This window comes from Saccostrea cucullata, unplaced genomic scaffold, assembly GCF_032062105.1.
Source record: "Saccostrea cucullata isolate Sc308-1 unplaced genomic scaffold, CSIRO_AGI_Scuc_v1 ctg25, whole genome shotgun sequence".
Taxonomy (NCBI): domain Eukaryota; kingdom Metazoa; phylum Mollusca; class Bivalvia; order Ostreida; family Ostreidae; genus Saccostrea; species Saccostrea cuccullata.
Window position 1 is genome coordinate 357600 of NW_026937967.1, and position 22256 is coordinate 379855.

At 32.1% G+C, this 22256-nt stretch overlaps 1 protein-coding gene across 1 annotated transcript in view; it reads right to left on the reverse strand.

Annotated features, from left to right (window-relative positions):
- LOC134249169 (uncharacterized) overlaps window positions 1-22256 on the reverse strand; it is a 40029-nt gene that overhangs the window by 10338 nt on the left and 7435 nt on the right. The window contains exons 3-5 of the mRNA XM_062731545.1: window positions 17322-18513; window positions 2064-2224; window positions 631-894 (exon numbers count right to left, since the gene is read on the reverse strand). Coding sequence (XP_062587529.1) covers window positions 631-894; window positions 2064-2224; window positions 17322-18513 — 1617 coding nt within the window. The remainder of the gene's footprint in view (window positions 1-630; window positions 895-2063; window positions 2225-17321; window positions 18514-22256) is intronic.

Genomic DNA, 22256 nt, shown 5'->3' on the forward strand with positions numbered 1-22256 from the left:
TAGATCCATCATTACAAATCACAAACACCTGGGACTTTGGACGTGCAAGAGAGACAAGATGGAAGCTACTCAGTCAGTATTTCAGTCGTCATGTGAAATTGCCCACAGTGAAAATTATTTATACCAGTATTAGTGTATTTATTTTTTTAATCAATAAACGAATTCTGGAATTTTCGTTCACAAAAATAAAGATGCTTCAATTAGTTCCATATACTTTTCTACTTCGACCACACATGATAAGGACCACAAAATAAAATATGATAGACTCAAATTCTTATTTTCTTTTGTGAACTTTATACCAAGTAGTTTATCAATATTTTGTTTTTCTTCACACTGTGCCAATTTTTATGGTGCTCATAAAAGGTTAAAACCTATTTTATAAGTTCACATGGTATGATAATAGTATACGATATGTTGCATTAACCATATGACTTTATAACCTTGCTTGATAGTACAACTGGATAAATTTGATGTTTCTATATCTTTCATCTTGAAAATTAACGATGAAAGGGGGTTCATAGTCTTTGTCCCTATTTTTAAGATTTTTGTTATCTTTCATGCATTTTTTATGATAATAATTTGATAATTTCTAACTTAGATATACCGGTATGTATAAATAATAGAACCTACGTCCCAGTCCCTTTGGATGACCTGTCTTTTTAATGGTGATTCTGGACTGCCAGGAGTTATTGGAGACAAGCCGGGAGACACACCAGGTGATGCTCCATCAAAGACTTCGTCACTTCCGAGGCTGACGTCACTACAAGTGCTAATTACTCTTGCACTGCGTCCGCTTCCGTCACTGGCTACTGAGAATGAGGCTGCAACGCGCTCTAATTCACGTTCTGCTGTGTCAGCACGCTCTTTGACGATGTCCAGTAGATTACTCAAAATCTGAAATTTCGTGCAAGTCCAATGTTGTTACAATTAGCATGACTAAAAATACACTCCAATATTCGACATACATGTATTTCTATAATCAGTGTCAATGAACTCATCACGAATGATCCAATGTCTAAAATGGCAATTAAAATTAAGAAAAAATGCGGTTGATCAGCTGCATTTCTTCTACAAATCAACGTTTGCAGAATAGCTACACACTTTACTGCAGCTGTTTTAATATCGGAGTATTCCTATTGTTCGCTACTTTCAAACGGCTGCATTCGTGATTCTAAGAACATGAAGATACTTAAAGAAAGCAAGTCAATAGGAATATTTCTATTCTACAACAAGCAAACATTAAATGATAACAGGGGAAACGCAAGTTGACTTTGGCAAAGAATCAGAAGTACTCTAAAACTGCATTATTGCTTTCTTAAATTAGTGAACTCCCATTTGATGTTTGGTTTTCTTGGACTTTGTAGCTTATCATTAGCTTCAAAGTTCTTGAAAATATTCCAAAAATAATCCTACCAGAAAATTGTTCTTCTGTATCAGTAGATACCAGATAGTCTCACCATGATAACTCTGTTCACTGATTATATGTAAATATTTACAATCATACAAAGATCCCTTCTTTATAGGAATAGCTTAACGCCAGATTGTGTTGTATTTTCTTAAGATATAAAATGTATACGTTTCTCTACACCTGTAATTAGATTTAGCTACATAAACTTTTTGACCTTGCTATTTCTTTTTTCTTTTTTTTTTTTTTTGGTATCTTACTTTTTGGATACAGAGGGTGGTATACTTGCAAATTGACTTCAAGAAAATGATAAATATAATTTAAAAAGTTGTAGGAAAAACGTATTTTAGATAATGTAAAATATAGAGAAAAAAGAGTTTATTCTTTAGATATAATCTTTCATGTTTAGTCTCTTTTAAATACACTAGGAAAGGGGTGAAAATATAAAATACATACAGTAATACATCAGACAAACCATCATAAAGTATATATATGGAATTACTTTTAATGTTCTAACAATGTTTCATCCTCAATATTTCTAAATTGATTTTGGTTAAATTCATTTAAATATTCTCTTTTTAAAATTGTTTTGATAAAAAAAAATTACAAAATATTATAAACCATAATCATCTTTGAAATGCCGCACTAATACACGTACCTCATTCTTATCATGTGCAATGTCCAAATCGTTGAGAAGATCAAGTTCCTTTTTTCGATATTCGTCTTCAATTTTCTCTATTTGCTTTAAATATTCTTCTTCTTTCTTTAAAAGATTGGCAGTCTCTTGGTTTCTCTGACTCAGTTTCTTGGATAGGGCATCTAAAATACCGACATATGGTTCATATGAAATACCCCCTAATAGTTTTCGAAATATCTAAAATGCATACATGTAATTATATGTAAATATTCTTTAAAATGAAACATGGAAATTTTTATGACAGTGTTCAATTTCAAGGAACATTGAAACAACACAAATCGGGAATTTAAGAATAAACTGATTTAAGATTTATACATGTACGAAATAAAAATATTTTTGTATAAATCTCCATCAAGAAAATTCATTTTTAACTTTAGGTTGGGAAGCTGACATTGACCATTTGGGAACATGAACTTTTTTTCTTTGTCTGTTTCCGAAACTGATGGTACAAGAGACAATAATGATGTAAAAACTTAACATTGACGAACCTGGTACAATATACAGACTCAGTTTCATAATAGATATTTAATTTTAGACATAAAATGTTTTTATGAGCAAAACTTTTTCTCTCAAGATCCGAAAATATCTTTAATTTCAAATCGAAATCCTTACATCAAATAAAATGAATCAGAAAAAACAATTAGATTCCAAGTGACCACTGCAAACGTTCATACTGTATGCATGAAATAATTTGAAAATATATCAAATAGATTCTTTTTTCAAGTATATATTCTGTAATGTCTTAAAAGTTTATGAGACAGAAAGATACACATTGATTAAAGGAATACTATTGATAAAAAAGTTGATCTCATTTTACATTCATAGGGATAAGTAAGCTGACAAACACTTTTGTTTCAAGCATTTTATAATTGAAGAAAAAAAAAATAAGGATACTCTGTTCATCATGGTACTTGATTCGACCTCTTAAGTTTAAGAGGTCCGTGTTTGCTCTGTTTCTGATCTACAAGTACTGCTTGCATGGACTTTTGACCTTTAACACTACTGTTCGTCATCTGCATATTTCATTGAATTCATAAAAAAATTCAAAGACGTGCGTCTTGCAAGAAAATACTAAAATATATATATATGCGCACTCAAGCAACTACGTTGCAAATATTGTTGTCAAAAACAATCATATATGATGATTTGCAACCTAACAGCGGAAACATTTCTATCTCTGACTTCATGAGTTCTGAATCCGATGTATGCATATTATGTCTTATTTCAAGGTTAATGTCTCCATTGTTTTAGTCACAGCTGTCTATTTGTGTTTCCCCTCCATCCATTCCTGGAACTAATTGACTTTGCGGTTTTATTGCATTAACCTTGTCTGCCCTAGGCTGTATAAAATCAAAAGTTTCAAGAAACTAAAACTTTAGGAGGTTGTATAATATCATTACATTCGATGCAATTGCAGTATTTAGCTCTCGTCTTGCAGTCAAATATAAAATATTGTATGATGCAGTTTTAACATGATTAAGAAATCTCATTAAAACAAATTCAAATAAGTTTAATTTCAAAAATATACTTTAAACCATAATTAGTATAATGAAGCTTATGCAAAGTTTAACAAAATTTAAAAATTCTTCATTTGAAGACATTAAGATAAGTATAATGCTGAAAATAAATCGAACACAAAGTCTCATTAAAACTTTACCGTTCACAGAAATAAATAAATCCTGCCATCACCCTTCAAGCTGAGTATACAGTTCTTGTTCAATGCAATACAATAGACAACCTGATACTTGTATGAATAGTACCTTCACAGTTATCATAAGCATGATTGTTGAACCCTAACTTCCTCCCGACTTATCCGCGGCTTGATCAAGAATAAACACTTTCTGCCAAAGTAACAGTAAGTAGAGGAATTCGCTAAAGAGACATGGCAAGCCAGCATCTCGGCCAGAACCGTGTATTTTTCTAACCTTAATTACTTCACGATCAGGTTTGCGTCTTAAGAAAAGCACGCGGTAGAATGAAATTAACATGCATGTAGATTGCAATATCTAATATTATGCTAAGGTGATTTTGTAATATATCATGTTTCTTTAATACATATTGCTTCTATTTGATTGTCGATGAGATATTTTGACTCCTAATTATCAACAGATGTTAGTGTGATTGGCTTTTAAGATATTTATTATTACAAGCATTGTTTATACAATAGGTATTCAAAGCATATATCTCTACAAATAAATATCATATTAAATATAATTCTCAATAGTTAAAGCGTGTGTGGTATGATGTATATCATGTTAACAAAATTAAAGCTATAATTTAATGATGCAATATTTAGTGATTGGGTTTATTTAAAAAAATGATTGACAACTTTATGTATATATGAATAATTCGACATTTTCATACGACATTTAATATTTTTTTTTTAAATGTAGTATTTGTGCAAAATTATTATTTTATATGAGTAGTCTAGCTTCACAATTTTACAAGGCATCTATACTCTAATTCTTTATTTTTCATTTTATACATACATGTTAATAAATATAATGTACAGTTATACAAGCATTGTCACAGTTTTCGCAGTTTGTCATCTTAAAGACCATTAAAGATATTTAAGTCTTTTAATGTTAGAGATCAGCTTAGATACGTGTACTACAGGTTTTGTCCTCTCCTCTCTCTCTCCCTCATTTATATTTCCCTCTAATATTTTAAATCTACACAAGCGCAAAGAGTTGTTAATCGGATTTTGATGCTGTATTCATCGTAAGTCCATGTACAAATGGAAAATATGAGAGCAGCAAACACACATAACAAACAGTGACTTTGACAGTTGGGACCACCTGCACAACATTTTGCAGTTTTTTGCCTATCATATGATGCTGTTTATACTAATGGAAAATGGTTTTTTCACCCCAGGAAAGGAAAAAAAAGACATGAAAAAGGTGAAGATGAAGAACAGTGATCAATCTAAAAAATTACGAACGATACACATATAAACATGGCGTAAACCACTGACTCAGAAAATTCCAGAAAAAGAATCAGGTGTCTAGGAGAAGAAAGCGCCCCCTGTCGACAGTCATACAAAACAAGTAGCTGTTAGTTGGCCCTTATCATCTTTAGCCAAGTGCCATACTCTGTGATCTTTTATTTCGATTTCACTGGGATTCAGCATTGGCGTGAAGTAACTATTATTGTACAAACGGCACCAATATATCATAATGTCGATAAAAGGTCATTGTGAAAGTTTTTTCTCTCCTTATGTTGAAGCTTTAGAGAAAAGAAGAAGGTAAGGTTTCCATACAAATTTTGCCCTGTGATTTTCTAAAAAATGAAACTGGTGTAAAAGTTGAAAACTCATGCGAAGAAAGCGCCCCCTGTCGACAGTCATACAAAACAAGTGATTGTTAGTTGGTCTTTATCATCTTTAGCCAAGTGCCATACTCTGTGATCTTTTATTTCGATTTCACTGGGATTCAGCATTGGCGTGAAGTAACTATCATTGTACAAACGGCGCCAATATATCATAATGTCGATGAAAGGTCATAGTGAAAGTTTTTTCTCTCCTTATGTTGAAGTTTTAGAGAAAAGAAGAAGGTAAGGTTTCCATACAAATTTTGCCCTGTGATTTTCTAAAAAATGAAACTGGTGTAAAAGTTGAAAACTCATGCTTTTTAAATAATTGAAATTCAATGCAGAAAAATCATACAAGTCATTTTTCTCACATGTGTTTTTAAATGCTAATTATGACGTCATAAACATGTGCATTTTCCCGTATTTTCTTAAAAAGTTGCAGAAGACACCAATTTTCAATGGAATTTTCTTTCAGATGGCATTGTCCACAGGCATCGCCCACAAAGATCTTGAGATATGTGATTTGTTATTAAATTTTGCACAAAATATCAAAAAATTAACGTGGACGACGGCTATGGACACTGTTTCCTAATGGAAAATCACCCTTGAAATGTGCCATTTTGATTGATAATAAAAATGATGTATTTTTGTTGATGTCAAATTCATGATTTATCAAATTAAAAAAACTTAAGCCAGTTTCAAAACTTTTTGATGTCATTACATTTTTAGGGCGCAATAAATCTAACACCATACCTTCCTCTTTCTGCTTCAAAATAATGGTTTTTTAAAGTCTGCTTATAAAACTGCAAAAATTAGTGCCTATCGCTATGACGTCGCGCATAGTATTGAGGTTTTAAATTGCGTAAAAACAACAGTTAACAAGTATTTTTGGTCATTTTATCTTTTTGATGGATTTCTTTTTTTTTCAACCTATAATGCTGTGAAATCACACAAAATTCATTGATAAAAATATACCAGTTCTGTTTTTAATTTATATGCTGGATATTTATAACAGGAAAAGATGGAATATTTTGTTAAGATGTTTTACTATATAACATGTTCTTTTCGTAAAACTAAATGTTTTTTTAAAAAATGAAAACTCTTTTTAACAATCTTAGTACCTCTTTTTTGTATTTTTTCTCCTTTTTATTAATGAAATTGAATGAATAGAAAGTTTTCAAAAAATCTTAATCCAGCGGTTTACCATTGTGGTTTGGAATAAATATTTCTTTTCCATTAAGTGCAAAAACATCTAGCATAGAACATTTTTTCTTGAAACCGTATCCATATTTCTTGTTTACCGCAAAACATAAATACCCCATAATTATTGATAAATATCAATTATCTAGGTAATAAACCTTAGAGCGATGGAATACCTGACCGGTCACGGTTCTAATATTTATAAACTACATGGATGCTAGGGGAGAGATCTGCCGCAAACTTATACGATGTGTAGATATCATGATAATGGACATATCTTAAAACAAAGGTGAAAGATCTTTAATCTTAAATTGGGGCTTATTAAATCATTAAAACGGTACTTGATATGTTATTCCTGTGGTTTTTATGAGTGCTATCTGAAAACAGGTGGTGTAAATCCAAAGTGGACATCACCCAGCATCACAAAATACTAGAATGATAAACAATATTGATTATATACAAGTTTTATGATCTTGATCTCATGAACAAATGAAAGATTTCATTAGACAATACATGTTAAAAATTTATTATTCATATGTCCCGTGTCATAATCTTCAAAACTGAAAGCATATGGAAATATTTTTTTTCCTCCAAGGATTTGGTCTATAGTAACATGTTATGGTATAATGGACAACAACGGAAGTCCTTTATCAAGCTTACATTCATTTCATCATATGCTTTATAACCTATCTGGATTATTGTATATAGTTGATAATTAAAATTTATATGATCAGATTTTATTTTTCTTTTTAAAAAAACTGGCACAAACCATAGCTTACTAAATTGAGGATTCAACTTAAACTTAATGACCTTAAATACATGTAACATACCACTGTATCTTAAAAAACGAGAAACAAAACAAACATTATACTGTACATCTATCGCTGTTGCCATATTGAATTAGTTTTGTAAATAACACTTCAATATGAATAGCTTGTAGAATTGAACGGAGCAATGTTTTGGGTGTAACTCTTTTCTTCTTTAATGATGTGTATTCAATATGACAACACTATCTTTACTTTTGATGCATAAAAACCACAATATCTTTCAAACAAATACTGCCTTATCTTCAAAAAATGATGAAGGTTCCTTCCATAACCTTAACATATCGCTAAACATAAACTGTAAAACAAGAAGCGTTAAGAGTACAGCATTGACAAGATACTCCGAAGGGAGCGATGTATCACTTTGTAAAATAACCGAACTGTTGACTGTTTTACATGATCAGTGGCTGAAAGAAACGCATCTTTTCAGAGCAAAACTGAGTTCAATGTAAACCAATAAGAACTTTTTGTGATCAAATCAATTGAAGACAAAAAACGCGTATTACGTATTCTGTGATGTCACATAGGGAAATTAGATAAAATTTGACATAGTTACTAACACAACTTGCATAAGAAGGATATGGAAATAACGAACAGTATTCAATATCAAAGTCCATAAAACAATACAAAATAGGAGCAGAGCAAACACGGACCTCCGAAACATCAGAGGTGGGATCAGGTGCCATGGAGGAATGAGCATCCCCTGCTGACCGGTCACACCCGCCATGTGCTCCTTGTCATGATCGGGAAAAAACGGGAAAATCCGTCGTCAATTCAGTGTATAAATAATTGACTGACAATTAGTATGAAAAACGTCAGTCAGCATTTGTCTCAAAAAATTTGTACAATGATCCTCTGATATGGCAATTAATCTTTCGTAAATTTTGACTGCAATTTTTATAATCAGAAAATAAGGATCATATATTTCTATGAAAAATTACTTTTAAAACAAAATTTATATAATGTAAGTTCTTTGCAGTAAAAAGTTTGTATTAAATTATTATTTAATATTTCTTGATGTACTAGATGTACCGGTTAAAAGATTCTGTTTATTAATATATCATGCATAATACATTTACCTATATAACACATGATTTTTTTTCAGATCCATTTAAACGATGTTTTATGTGGTGTGCATTGAAATTTACATGGACTAAAATTTACAAGAAGTAGGGTATGTAGGCAATGAAATGAGATATCCCATGCATTTCGTTTACAAGCACATGGATGAAAGATTTCAGAATGAAGTTCGTGAAAATGGATAAAAAGAATTCAAAAGAACAGAAAAAGTCTTCAAAACTACTTAAACTTAAAACATTTCTTCAAATAAATCACAAAAGACATAAATGAGCAATTGATTGTCATAAATTGAGGTATCTTGAGATATGTTGGATAACATGATTCTCAAAATACCATTGAAATATATGGAGATAATGAACAGTATTCAATCTCAAAAGTCCATTTAACAAAGCAAAATTGGAGCAAAGTAAACACGGACCTCCAAAACATTAGAGGTGGGATCAGGTGCCATGGGGGAGTGAGCATCCCCTGCCGACTGGTATCAATTGTTAGGCCTTTGCTCTTATGCTTAATTTGACTACGAATTACTAGTATATAGTTTACCTCATGCATACATGCATTGACATGATCAGTTGACATGGGATGTTTACTTCTCCTAAGCTACAGATCCCACCTTTGTTTACGGAGAACCTTTCATCAAGTCCTCTTCATAAAAATATTGTATTAAGATATTTTGCGATCAATCCCTGTTTGTAATCTTCTTTTTTTTTTTTACCTTTTTCATACTTTTAATACATTGCCGTTTTAACGTGCATCTCATTTATAGAAATCACTTTTTATCTTTTGGAAATGAAGAAATCATAAAAATATGTTGTAGGATTATCTTATCAATACAACAAAGATGATGTAAAGAATATCATGTTAGAACCTTGAGCTGTCATTTTCAGTATATATGTATTTCTGTGTACTTGATACAATCAATTACCAAGTGCATGTATCTATATCTTATCGTACCGTATCGTACGGAATGTCAGGACAAAACAATCCATTCGTGATATGAAACACATAAGAATTTATCATCATTATTTCTATTCTCACTGTGTTTGATCTTTACTCTTCAAGTGAATAAATTTAATGTACAATTATGTACATTAAGAATTTGTTTTCGATTAAAGGTTTCCCCAATGCATGTTACATTTTATGTGTAATTTATTCAGATTCATGAAATGCTGCTCCATGAAATACTTATTACATTCCATTTGCATGCACTGACAATATTTGCTTTGCATGATATAAAAATCAACATCATTTCCGTCGTGAACAAAATTAAATGTTGAATGTCGTTAAATTACTCTTTGCAGGGTCATATAATACAAAAAAGGAAACTGAAGTTTTATATGGAGTGATTTCGACGTCAAATAACACAGGTATAGTAATGTATCAATTATCAGAGATCCTCTAACTTTTGATTGTTCTACAATTTCCATAAGAATGAGCAAAGTCAAAATTTTAATAGTAAAAGTGCAGGCCACCCTATGTTTGCAATTAGATAAACAGATTAACGGGGAAAAAATTCTGTTTCCACTCATTCAAAATGTAAAACAAATCCTTGACAGCTTACAAATTAAAAAGAATTAAAAGATTTCTTAAACAACGTCCACTAAGTGAACTGTCTCCGTTGAAGGCTTAACATGCATCCAAATGTAAAAGAAATGCATGACTATAATTGTACAACAAAAAATAAAACAGCTTTCTGCTCAAGTTACTTTAAATATAAATAAAACTTTCTATTCAGTTCCGGAGAATGGCCTCACCACCAAGTTTTGGTATTTAGGAATTTGAATTTTACTTGGCATTGAATTGAACGGTTCATTACATAACAGATGTATGTTCACAGTTTACAGGAAAATGCACATCGTGCTTTCTTAATGCGATTAGGCTTGACATTTGTACAAGACAAGCAATTAGAATATTAAAAGATCACAGAATCTACAAAAGTTCCTCCAACCCTTGATATGGATTATTTCACATCTAGGTCATACTCCAGAAATGTGAGTGTATTTTTGCAAACACCTGACTCAGACTCTACTGCAATCTCATGACATATATTGTAATCGCAAATATTGCAACAACCAGATCTAGATAGAATTAAAATAAATGTTTCTGTTAAGAAACGTACTTGCTACTTCGACTATACTTACTGTTTTCAACAATATCGACGTTTCATACATTTTTACTAAATAAATTGCAAGGGAAAAATACAAAGAATTCAAAAATTTACAAAATTAAACATTTCTAAGCACATTTTCCTACTGAAATTAATGTACCCTCTTTTTAATATTCTTTTCTCAGTAAAATACGTAGAATCATTTAAAATCGTGGTGGCTAATTTGTGTAAATTGCATAAATTTACAGGTTTTGAGGAATGTAATCTTATGTAGTCTCTTATATACCTACTAAAGAAAATTTTACTTTGTTGCCATAGTTTATTAATTCGTGGAGAATGTTTAATGCTTATTCGTGGATTTACGTAGCTACGAATTCGACCAAACTGAGCCATTACAAAATCTTATGGTTCCATAGTATTAAAAGATATAATACAAAAAAAAAATGTTGCAACCACAATTGAAATTTCAATCGTGGTTAAGTGTGCACTACTAAAATAATTATTGATTAGAGAATTAGCTTCTCTTAAGTTTTAAGATAAATTCGTCGATCGATTTCATCTCATTATTCTCGACTGGAGACAATTCGGGACTTAATGAAGACCCTCTGTTTCCATTCTCTTCGTTGTTCGTCAGGTGGGAATTTTTGCATACCCTACAGCAAAATACATTTTTCATGATGTGGATTCAGAAGCGTGGCCTGTACCGCTGTATCCTTCTATACCTACCTTTAGGAAACTATTGAGAACACATTTGCCTTCCAAATCTGTCGTTGCAGTATTACATGTACATTCATATAATTATCTAAGTTTCAGACTTACTCCGTCGATGGGTGAAAGGGATATCTCTTCCAAACTCACATAGCCTTCTGAAGATGTCTGCATCTTATAATGGGTGATAACATTTCTAGCAAACATGAATCTTCGCTGTTAGTCGCCAGTCAGTGGATTGGAACACATTGTATTCCTTAGCGTTCTGGTGGTTCCCAAGTCATGCAAAAAATATTTCTCATAGAAGGTTTGGCATTTTAAGGACAAGATTAGAAAAAAATTTCTCCGGACAATTTAAAAAAATACTGGGGATTGCAAAATGGGGTCAACATATTCAAAATTCCAGTATTTGGGCTTTCAACTCAAGGTTCAGAGGCAAATCTACTCATGCTAACGTCGAGTTCGCCATAGTCAAGGTTGAATGATTTCTATTAGATTATTAGGTGCCCAAATAAATATTAAACTATTTTAATCAATTTTATACGGAGTTGTAGCATAAATCAATTTTTAAAAATACACGTTTATGGGCATATTCTCATACTCAAGTGGTGAACCATCTTATAATATTTTTATGTTAAACATGTTAAATATGATAGTTTTGGATAAAATACATTCAAATTAAAGCAAACTCAATTAAAATTTCGATAGTTGTAACACAGTGTGCTCGGTTTAAGTTTTGAAATGCATCCTCAGTCACTACTTAACTAATTAATATGCATTTGAGAATTAAACCCCCATTTGAACTTGCTCTATGGAACGCCATCACTGCCTTATAGCATACAACTATGCATTTATTACGTCAATTTATCATTACGTGATGTGAACATATCTTTACGTTATGTCCATTTTTTATGGGATGATGAAAATATATCTTAATAGCATGTCAATGCTGCATTACATGGAGTAAATACATCCTTTCATTATGTCAGTACTTCATAACTTGAAGTAAAAAATTCATTATGTGAAGTGATAATGTGTTTACATTGTGTTAAAACTTTCTTACGTGAAATGAATGTTTCTTTACATCATTTCATTTCTTTAATATGTGAGGTCAAAATTGCATTACGTCAAGTAAATTGTGTTTTATAATTAAATTTATCATCACATGAAGTCAAAAGCCCATTCCTTTTTGAGAGTGTATATTTCTATTATATCAAAGTATTATTACGTGATATGGATTTATCTTTATTTTACGGCGAGGGCATCATGATGTGAGGTGAACACATCTTACCTTTATGTCAGTGCTTTATTACGCGGTGTAAAAAGTGTATAACATAATGTGAACATATCTTTATATTATATCAACACTTTATTACATTATGTCGAAACTCCATACCGTGATGTGGATATATTATAACGTTATGCCAACTCTTTCTTATGTGATTTAAAAATATCTTTATATTGTGTTAACTCTTTATCATGTGGATTCCAAGTTCATTACCTGATGCAAAAATACATTTACATTTTCTCAAAGCTGTATATCTAGTATATAATAAATGTTGACGACCGTGTTTTAATGACTGGTAAGAAGGAGGGGGGTCGTAATTGATTAGGACAAATTACAGGCACATAATATCAACCCCCCTCTTTTCCCAGACATAACTTTACTATAGAAAATGTAATGTTCATTGAAACTGTACAGCCCCCCCCACCCCCACTTCTTGTTGAAATATAGTCCACTAAGGGTAATATAATATATCTGGAAAAAAATAGGATTGATTGAAGTTGGACCACTCTCCCCGAAATAGGATTTTCGGGCTTGGACATTTTTTTTCTTGGCTTGTCTAGTTTTTTCGGATAAATGATTTTTTTTACTGGCTGACCTCCTCTTTCAAAAAAATGATGCTACGTCACTGGAGTTAGTAATTTTTTTAATCATTCCAGGGCCAGAATTCTATTACAAAAATCTACCAGTCGCTCATCTAAATCAATTGAATATGCCTTAGTAAGCATGCATGGGCACATATCAGTGGCAGATATGGGAATCTTGAACAAGGAAGGGGGACGGTATATGGTTGGAGACCAAGGGCGGAAAGCGGAGAAGCTCTCAGGCTTTTTAGTTTTATAGAAAAAAGTTTTCAACTTAATTCAGCTAAACTTAATGTGAAACTAATGCAATGTCCTACAAAGTTTAAGACTTTTATAGAAAAAAAAAAAAAATTCAAAATAAAAAGAAAAAAATGATTGCTGCACGACTCATAATATTTGATTTATTTAATTATCAGATTAAAGTAAACACCATTGAATTTCGACGTGACTTTAATTCACAGTCGCAGTGTTAAGGCTTTGCATGTTTCAAGATTGTCAATCATTTGTCGCTTAAAGTTTTCATTTAAAGATGTCATTCCGAAATCGCTGAGAATCTCTTCTACGACAGTTTTCTCTCCCGCCATTTTAGTGCTTGCGGAACGCGGAAAATACGTTATGCTCATTTAAAGGCCGAGGATACCCGCGTTCGCATAACGTAATAGTGAATCGACATAATGTAGATGAGTGCGCACAGTATGGCATGAGCTTTTCACATCAGTTAATAAAAACTAAGATTATCATGAAAAGTAAACATAACGAAATGCAAGTTGACGAAATAAAATTGTAGTATGTGTAAATGTCATAAAGAGTTGATATAATGTAAAGGAAAGTTAACACGATGCAATAGTAGTGTGGGTAATGTCATAAAGAGTTGACATAATGTAATGGAAGGTTGGCACAATGCAATAGTAGGGTGGGTTAATGTCATAAAGAGTTGACATAATGTAATGGAAGGTTGACACAATGCAATAGTAGTGTGGGTTAATGTCATAAAGAGTTGACATAATGTAATGGAAGGTTGGCACAATGCAATAGTAGGGTGGGTTAATGTCATAAAGAGTTGACATAATGTAATGGAAGGTTGACACGATGCAATAGTAGTGTTCTGCTATAAGGCAGTGACGGCGTTCCATATTGCTCATTGCTAGCAATGATATTGCATTTTGAATTGTGAAGTCAAATTAATCCTGTAATTATTCTCACCTGATTTGGAACTATATCGGGACTACTCTGTGTCAACGCACGGTACGTTGTTCGTAATTTAGTGGAAATTTCGCCATACGCTAGCAAAGTGATTTTTTCATGTAGAACTTGGTTATGTATGTATGGATGACCTGTCTGCATTGTTGCTTCTATATTTTATTTTTGCATACCATTTTCTCTCTTATCCTGGCATTGTTGTGTCGAGAAATGTTACCTACCAGCAGTTTCACTTCTTCCAGTTTTACGTCTCCATATATGAGTGAAAAATTATCGAGAGGGACGTTAAACAATTTAAAATCAATCAATCAATCAATCTTCAAGTATTAAAAAGATCTCTCAGTTAGGAAGCCCATGCGCTTCTGAAGAAATCTGCATCTTGGAACAGGATTAACGCTTCTAACTTGCTTGATACATGGCTTTAACCCCAAGTTCAAAAACAAACTCTTCGGTTTACGTTTCACATTTTCAATCGTATTTTTGAATACTATTTAGGACCAAAATAAGTTCAAAAATATTTTAAGCATGATGAGAATAATTATTATAGTAGATTAATTTAAATAATGTTTCTTTACATTCATTTATTTAAAACCTTTTTTAGACACACAGTGAAATCCTCACTGTACTACTAATATTAATTGAAATTATTCTAATACGAAAACAAGATATAAATTCTAAAGATGCTTGAGTTTGTGAATGACAATATCTATGTTGTTTTTGGAGACCAGGCCTGGAGACCATAAACTGAAATCAGACTTAAGTCAAAAATTTTAGTTTGAATATCTAGGGTTTTATTTGTTTTTGTGTGCTTAAAATTTTGCAGGTTAATATAATATTCCAATTTAAACACATGAAGAAAATTGTTTTCTTATCATGATTATTTCAAAAGTTATATTGATTTGAAATTTTGACTTAAGTCTGTTCTCAGTTTATGGTCTTGGGGCCAGGTCTTCCAAAAATCTATTGGAATTCCCATTGGTACCAAATGCATCCCGTTATTAGCTGACCTATTTTTGTATTCATATGAAGCAGAATTTGTGCAAAATCTTATGCGTGAGAAGAATAAAACACATGCTGTGGCTTTCAACTCAACAATCAGATATATCAACGACGTATTTTCAATTAACAATGGTAATTTCTATTCTTAAGTCAATACGATATATCCTGGTGAGGTTGAGATAAAAGATACCACAAAGTCTAACACATCAGTTTCATATTTAAAACTTTTACTTGAAAAAGACATAAATGGTAATCTAACAACCAAGCTTTATGATAAACGTGATGGCTTTAACTTTTCTATCGTCAACTTTCCTTTTTTAACGTAGCAATATACCTTCATTACCTACATACGGAGTTAATATATCTCAGTTGATTCGATACGCAAGAGCATGATCTATGTATGAACAATTTTTAAAACGAGGTAAATTTTTGACAAACAAGTTGATGAAACAAGAATATCAACATTCTCGTTTAAATTCATCATTTCGCATTCTATGGTCGATACAATGACATTGTCAGCAAATACAATTTATCATTGAGTCAAATGTACAGTATACACTGAATTGACGATGGATTTTTCCTTTTTTCCCGATCATGACAAGGAACACACGGCGGGTTTGACTGGTCGGCAGGGGATGGTCACTCCTCACTGGCACCGGATCCCACCTATGATGTTTTGGAGGTCCGTGTGTGCTCTGCTTCTATTCTGTATTAATTTATGGACTTTTGATATTGAATGCTATTCGTTATCTCCATATGCTTCATTCTATTATTTTCTGTCCAGTATAAATAAGTACTATTTATGATGACTTAATTCGATCAGGGAACTTAACCGTAAGTTAGTTCTTTAAATGTTTGATTATGATGTAAAATACAAAGTAACTTATAAAAACAAGTGTCTCAGCGAATGCCCTTTCAATTTTATTTCAGGTATAATTTAGCTGAAACACAAAAATGTTTTAATGCATGATTCTTTCATTTACACGTGTTCTTCCGCTTTCAACCCAGAGAACAGTTTGAACACAACTTATGCAATAGGGTTCAAAGTCAGTACCCCCAATTATTCGCCCATTCTCTTAAAAGATAAAAATAACAGTGTTTTATTTAAAGCAGCTCACAGTTTACATTCTATCCTATATGCACTCATGTTTGATAGATTGCTAAAGGTTTACTTCATTTGAGAAACGCGATAGAATTGATGTTTCTTAACACCCAAGTCACACCTGTTCCGTGAATGCAATATATATGTGCGCTCTATGCTCTAAAAGACTTGATGCTGTTGACTGCCAAGAAATCCTTTAACACTAATATTTTTGATCAGATATTTTATGACTGATGGAACCGATTATATTGTTTTGGAAAAAAAAAAATTCAAAGAGTTAATGGTTGGTTATCAGGGGCGGCATTCACCACCTTCCACTTATCTGCATTGCACGTGTGCTTTAAAGTGATGCATTCCATTTCATCATTTTTTTCCCCTCTAATTTCAAATATATTTGGAAAATGGACTCTTTAATTCGTATACTATGCATCTGTTTATTGAATCACCATAAATACATACCTTATTAACTCAAAATGATTTTTTTTCTTTTATCGTTAAAACTATTTATCCGTTTAAGAGCTACAATAAATCTAGTTACTTCTTTTAACCTAATTTATAGTAGAGACCTATTTCACGTCTAAGTTACTTTTAAATCGCATCCTCGCCATACTATCAATAAATCAGAGATAATATATCTTATAGGCGCGTGCCTCGGCCAGGATCTCCTAAACTAATGCTACTACAGAAGATGTATTTCAAAAAATTATGATTACTTGGAACGTTTCCCCTCAACCTGTGGCGATAATTTGCCAGAGGGAGCGTGCGGGGTAATTATGTGATGAAAACCTTACTAACAGAATAAATAAGACAGCCTCACTCACCAACTTCATCTTCCAGGTCCAATATGGTGTCCATCAACTCCTCACGACTCTCTCCTTCAGAAACCTTTGCATTTTGCTTGCTTGATGCATTTTCTTCAGTGCCACCGAAATTCTTCTTCTGCAGAATTTCAATTTCCTTCATTAGCTCTGACATTTTCAATTGCAGATTTTGGTTTTCTAATTCAACAGCTTTCAATTGTTTTTTCAAACTTTCTGCATGTTCATTTTGTTTTGCCATCTCGCTGGTAGAGATTTCTAAAACGTTGGAATCTTGCATAGCAGTGTCTGTAATTATACTTGGTGTACTTGTTTGATCCGAAGGAGATGGCAAATAATTTCCATCTTTCGAGTTTGTAAACATTACATTAGGATCACTTAGAGATGTTTTCCCAATCATTTCAACATTGTTCTTTGTAGGCGATTGCCTGCTGCTCTCAAAAACCTGACTTTCGATTCGTATAGGACTTTTATTTTTACGTAATCGTTCACTCTGTTGCTCCTCTAGGTCGCTTACTTTGTCTTTGAGGTCGGCATTCTCTTGAGTTAAGAATTCCACGTGCTTCTTAAGGTCAACAACCTGAGAATACTCACTGTCAAATGAGTTACTTTTTCTCAATTTTGTTGATTTCTTTGTTTGATAATTACTTAACTGTACATATAAACAGTTATTTTCCCGCTCTTTTTCTATAATCCGCCATCTTAAGTCGTCTACTTCTAGACTCATCTCTTTGAGCTTGTCTTCATAATATGCATTTGGTGAAGATGGCTCTGGCATTACATGTAGTAAATGATCCTTTTCCTCAACGACTTTTTTCAAGTTTGCTATTTCTTCCTTTAATTTTTCGTTTTCGTTTCCATAGTCCTGAATTTTCTTTTTTGATAAGAGCAAATCTTGTTCGTTCAAGTCCAACTGAACCTTTAATTCCACTTCCGTTTCTGTAACTGTCCCCATCTTTGGCTCTTCCCGCCTTGTGACTTGAGCAGACGACATTTTCTTCAACTGCTGACTTAGCGTGTCGTTTTCCTCTTCCAGTTCTTCGAGTTTCATTCGCATGGACTTGGTTTCCTCCTCGGCGAACTTTAGCTGGTCTTTGAGATCCGTCTCCCGTTCCATGCTGTCGTATAAATCCTTCATTAGTTGGGAGACTTCCTGTTCCTGGCTTCCCTGTTTTCCTATTCTTCCAAGAAGGATCTATGAATTAAAAAGGAAAGGTGAAGAAATTAAGTGAGGTATTTATTTTTAATGACATATTTTTTATACAGGTTAAAATTAAAGTTGTACAAATGTATGCACGCCAAATTCACAAAAATGAACTAAACATAGTTTCACAGTCGATAAACTAGCTTTATCGGTTGTAAACTATAGTTTACGGACTGTATATTATAGTTAACAACGTTAATCTATATTTTACATCTGTAAACCATAGTTAAAACGATAATCTATGTTTCAGAACCGTAAACTATACTTAACACTGAAAACAATAATTTGCGATTGCAAAACATAGATTATCTGTCGTAATAAATACAGTTTCACGATTTGTAAACTGTGGTTTACAACTCTTAACTATAGTTTACGATCTGACAAATATAGTGTCACGATTTGTGAAACTGTGATTAACATCTCTTAACTATAGTTCACGATTGTAAATTATAGTTTACAGACGTGAATCTATGTATATCAACAAAACTTATAGTGAACGTTTTATTACAGACACATAGATTAGCATTCGTAAATTATAGTTAACAATCTATAAATGTAGTTCTACAGATGAAAACTATAGTTAACGAATTGTTAACTATAGTTCACGGTTTGTAAACTATATTTACAGTCGATAAACCTAGCTTATCAACTGTGAAACTATGTTAAACTCATTTTTGTGAATTTGGCGTGACATACAAATGTACAAAGGATTTAGGAATGTGCTTGTACAGTCTGGGTTTTTTTTTCAACATATCTATTAGCAAATTTATCTATCGTGTTCTATTTTCAAAAAAAAGAATAATTATTATCTCATCATTTGAATTTAATTTACTTAATTGCAATAGATATTAAGATGATATGTATTTTGTTCTCTTTATTTTCAATTCTCAAAACATAATTTAGCATTCACGAAGTGGTCTTTAATAATGCATGAGAGGTAACTCTTTCAGATATTGTCGAAGATGAAACACTGTCTCGACTTCTATCCTTATTTACGAGTGATAGTAACTGTTTGAAAGTTTACATGATAAACAATATTTCAAATTTTATTTAGAATTGTATAATGTGTCTCGTGTCTCCTATATTTACACTAGTTGACCTAAAATATTTTATAGAATCATGGGGGCTTGCTCCCGGCCTGTAAAAATTATTTTTCAAAAATATAATACGGTAGCCTGTTTTATTACTACCGTTTATAATTTTTTATATAAAATAATTATTAAAGGATTATTACCATATATGATTAAAAAAAAAATAACTAAAGGCCGGGAGCAAGCCCCTGTGATAGAAATCAAGATACCCAATGCAGGGTAAATGGATATGCATAGTTGCATATGCGTGGATTCCTACATAGAAATATTGAAAAACGTATATAGAGGACTCAGACAATCATTTACTGATTCGTCTAAAATTCAACTAGATTAATATTCCAGGCAGGTGGATCCAGAAGTTCCAGGAACGGGGTAAACAATATCAATTACATTCGTATGTGTGTGTTTCATGAAAAACCCCATGCCAAATTAATTTCAATTACACACACATTATTTTGTTTATTTGAGTGATTATTTTTTTACTTCAATAGTTTTCTAAATATGGTTTATATATTTAAGGGATGCGTACCTGCATTACTTACCAACTGATTACGCTTTGAACCTTTACGTGTACATATCGACTGCGAAACTTTTCCGAGTTATCTCTCTTTGCATAAAGCTAAAACACATATTTGTTTGTGAAAATGAAAGGAATACCTGATGATGCAACTGGCCTAGCGAATAATTATTACAGTGGTGCATTGTAAATGGGTAGAATCCCACTAGAAATATTCAAGAAGAGCATGTTTCAAAATTAAAATAAAAGTAGATTTACATTGAAAACAATGATGCCTGGTTTTCGATAGGATATTCCAGCCTTAGGGTTTACTGATTCGTGGCCGCAGTGCTTAATCAGAAATACCGGTATTTTATGTTATTTTAGATAAATCTATTACTATTTATCAGAATGTGTGCATATCTACACAGAATATCATAACTGAAATATGTGGATTATCACTTATTTGCTTTTGGTATAATATTTTGTAAGAATATCCTTGTGAAATATGATGAAACAATCGCATGTTTTTATTATGCTCACATTGCATTAAATTGGGAGCTGCGTTAATATCCTTATCAAAGGTTGAATGAAATAGTTTATTATAGATAATGTAATTTATGTAATTCTGATAAAATAAAACCAACTTTTTATGAGATAAGAATGCTAGTGTAATTATTTACAATTTCTACAGGTATTTCAAAATACCATGGCCAAGTGATTTTTTTAAAGTACAAGTAATACTTAAAAATTCAAAATAAAATAAGTAGAATTCTTTCCTATGTTTGTGTTAAATGTTTTTAAAAAAGCATAACCGATATCCTTTGTTTCCTTTTACGATACGTAAGAATGTAGAATATACATCTATGAGCATTAATATTGTAAAACCTATGAAAATAGTCCACAAATAAAATGAACATGGACATTTCTTCCCATTTCCCTAATTTCATGAAATTCGCGACAAAACGGTTTGCCATTTGAGTGCTCTTTACGTATATATTTTTTATTGTTTAGATAAAACTAAAAGAACAAAGTATAATCAGTGAAATGACACTGGTAAAAGGTTCTGAATGAGGATGTGTGTACCATTTGAGGTTAACACAAGTATCTCAATTTTATTGACTAGTTGATAGACAAGTGTTTTTAACATGGCGTAAATAAAGTAAAACGCAAAAAAAAAAGTACTCCGCATGCTTGTACTTGATTGTTTACTTTTGATCGCAACCTATCTCGCTGAATAACCCTCTGGTAGGCTTATTCTTTTTTTTCATTCATGAGATTTTATTTCACTTCTAATAAAATATGTTTTTCTTACAAGTACCCTCCTACGTATATACGAAACAGCATGTGGTCTTCATTACTAAGTTCTTCAAAATCACGCAGGGTTGAATGCAATGACATAAAAGTTGAAGAATAAATAAAGAGGGGTTGCTTAAGATCAGAATATGTGTGAGAAAATCAAATTATGAATACAAATATTGAAATTTCTTTTTACTTGGAGAAACTGTGTAATATTACAGCATCATTACATGATCCTTGTGTAAAACCTTCTTCCGGTCCAGTTTTACGGTATATTATTCAGATTCTGATGTTTATAACAGTTTCAAAGATGAAATATTAAGGTAAATACTAGAATATCAAATACACATAGATAACAATCAAATTGTACAGAGAATACACGGGGGGGGGGGGGTGTCGCAGCTTACATAAAAAATATGAATGGAGCCTGAACAATAAGGCTTTGCTAATCCAATCTCTGAAGTTCATCTGCATTCCAGACCTATCTGTCTATAAGCACTGACCAAACATTTCACCAAGTCTACAAGTCGCGATTCTTGTTGATTAAAACAGCAGAAATTGTTTACATCTTGGCATTACTCTTGGTTTCCAGGACAACCACGTGTAACTCCTATATTTAGTACACCGCTATGGTAATGAAGAATTAACCTTCGTGTGTGTAGTTTATCAGATACAACAGCACATATGTTTTGGATCTTTTTGTTTGCAAATTATGTGAGTAAACAGTGGGCGATATCGGAACAATACAGAAACTGGAGGTTGTATATACATGAGCTTGTTTGCAAACGTAAACAATTGTCTGCCATCAGGATGTACATGAAACTACTGTACATTTATTTTCTTACCAC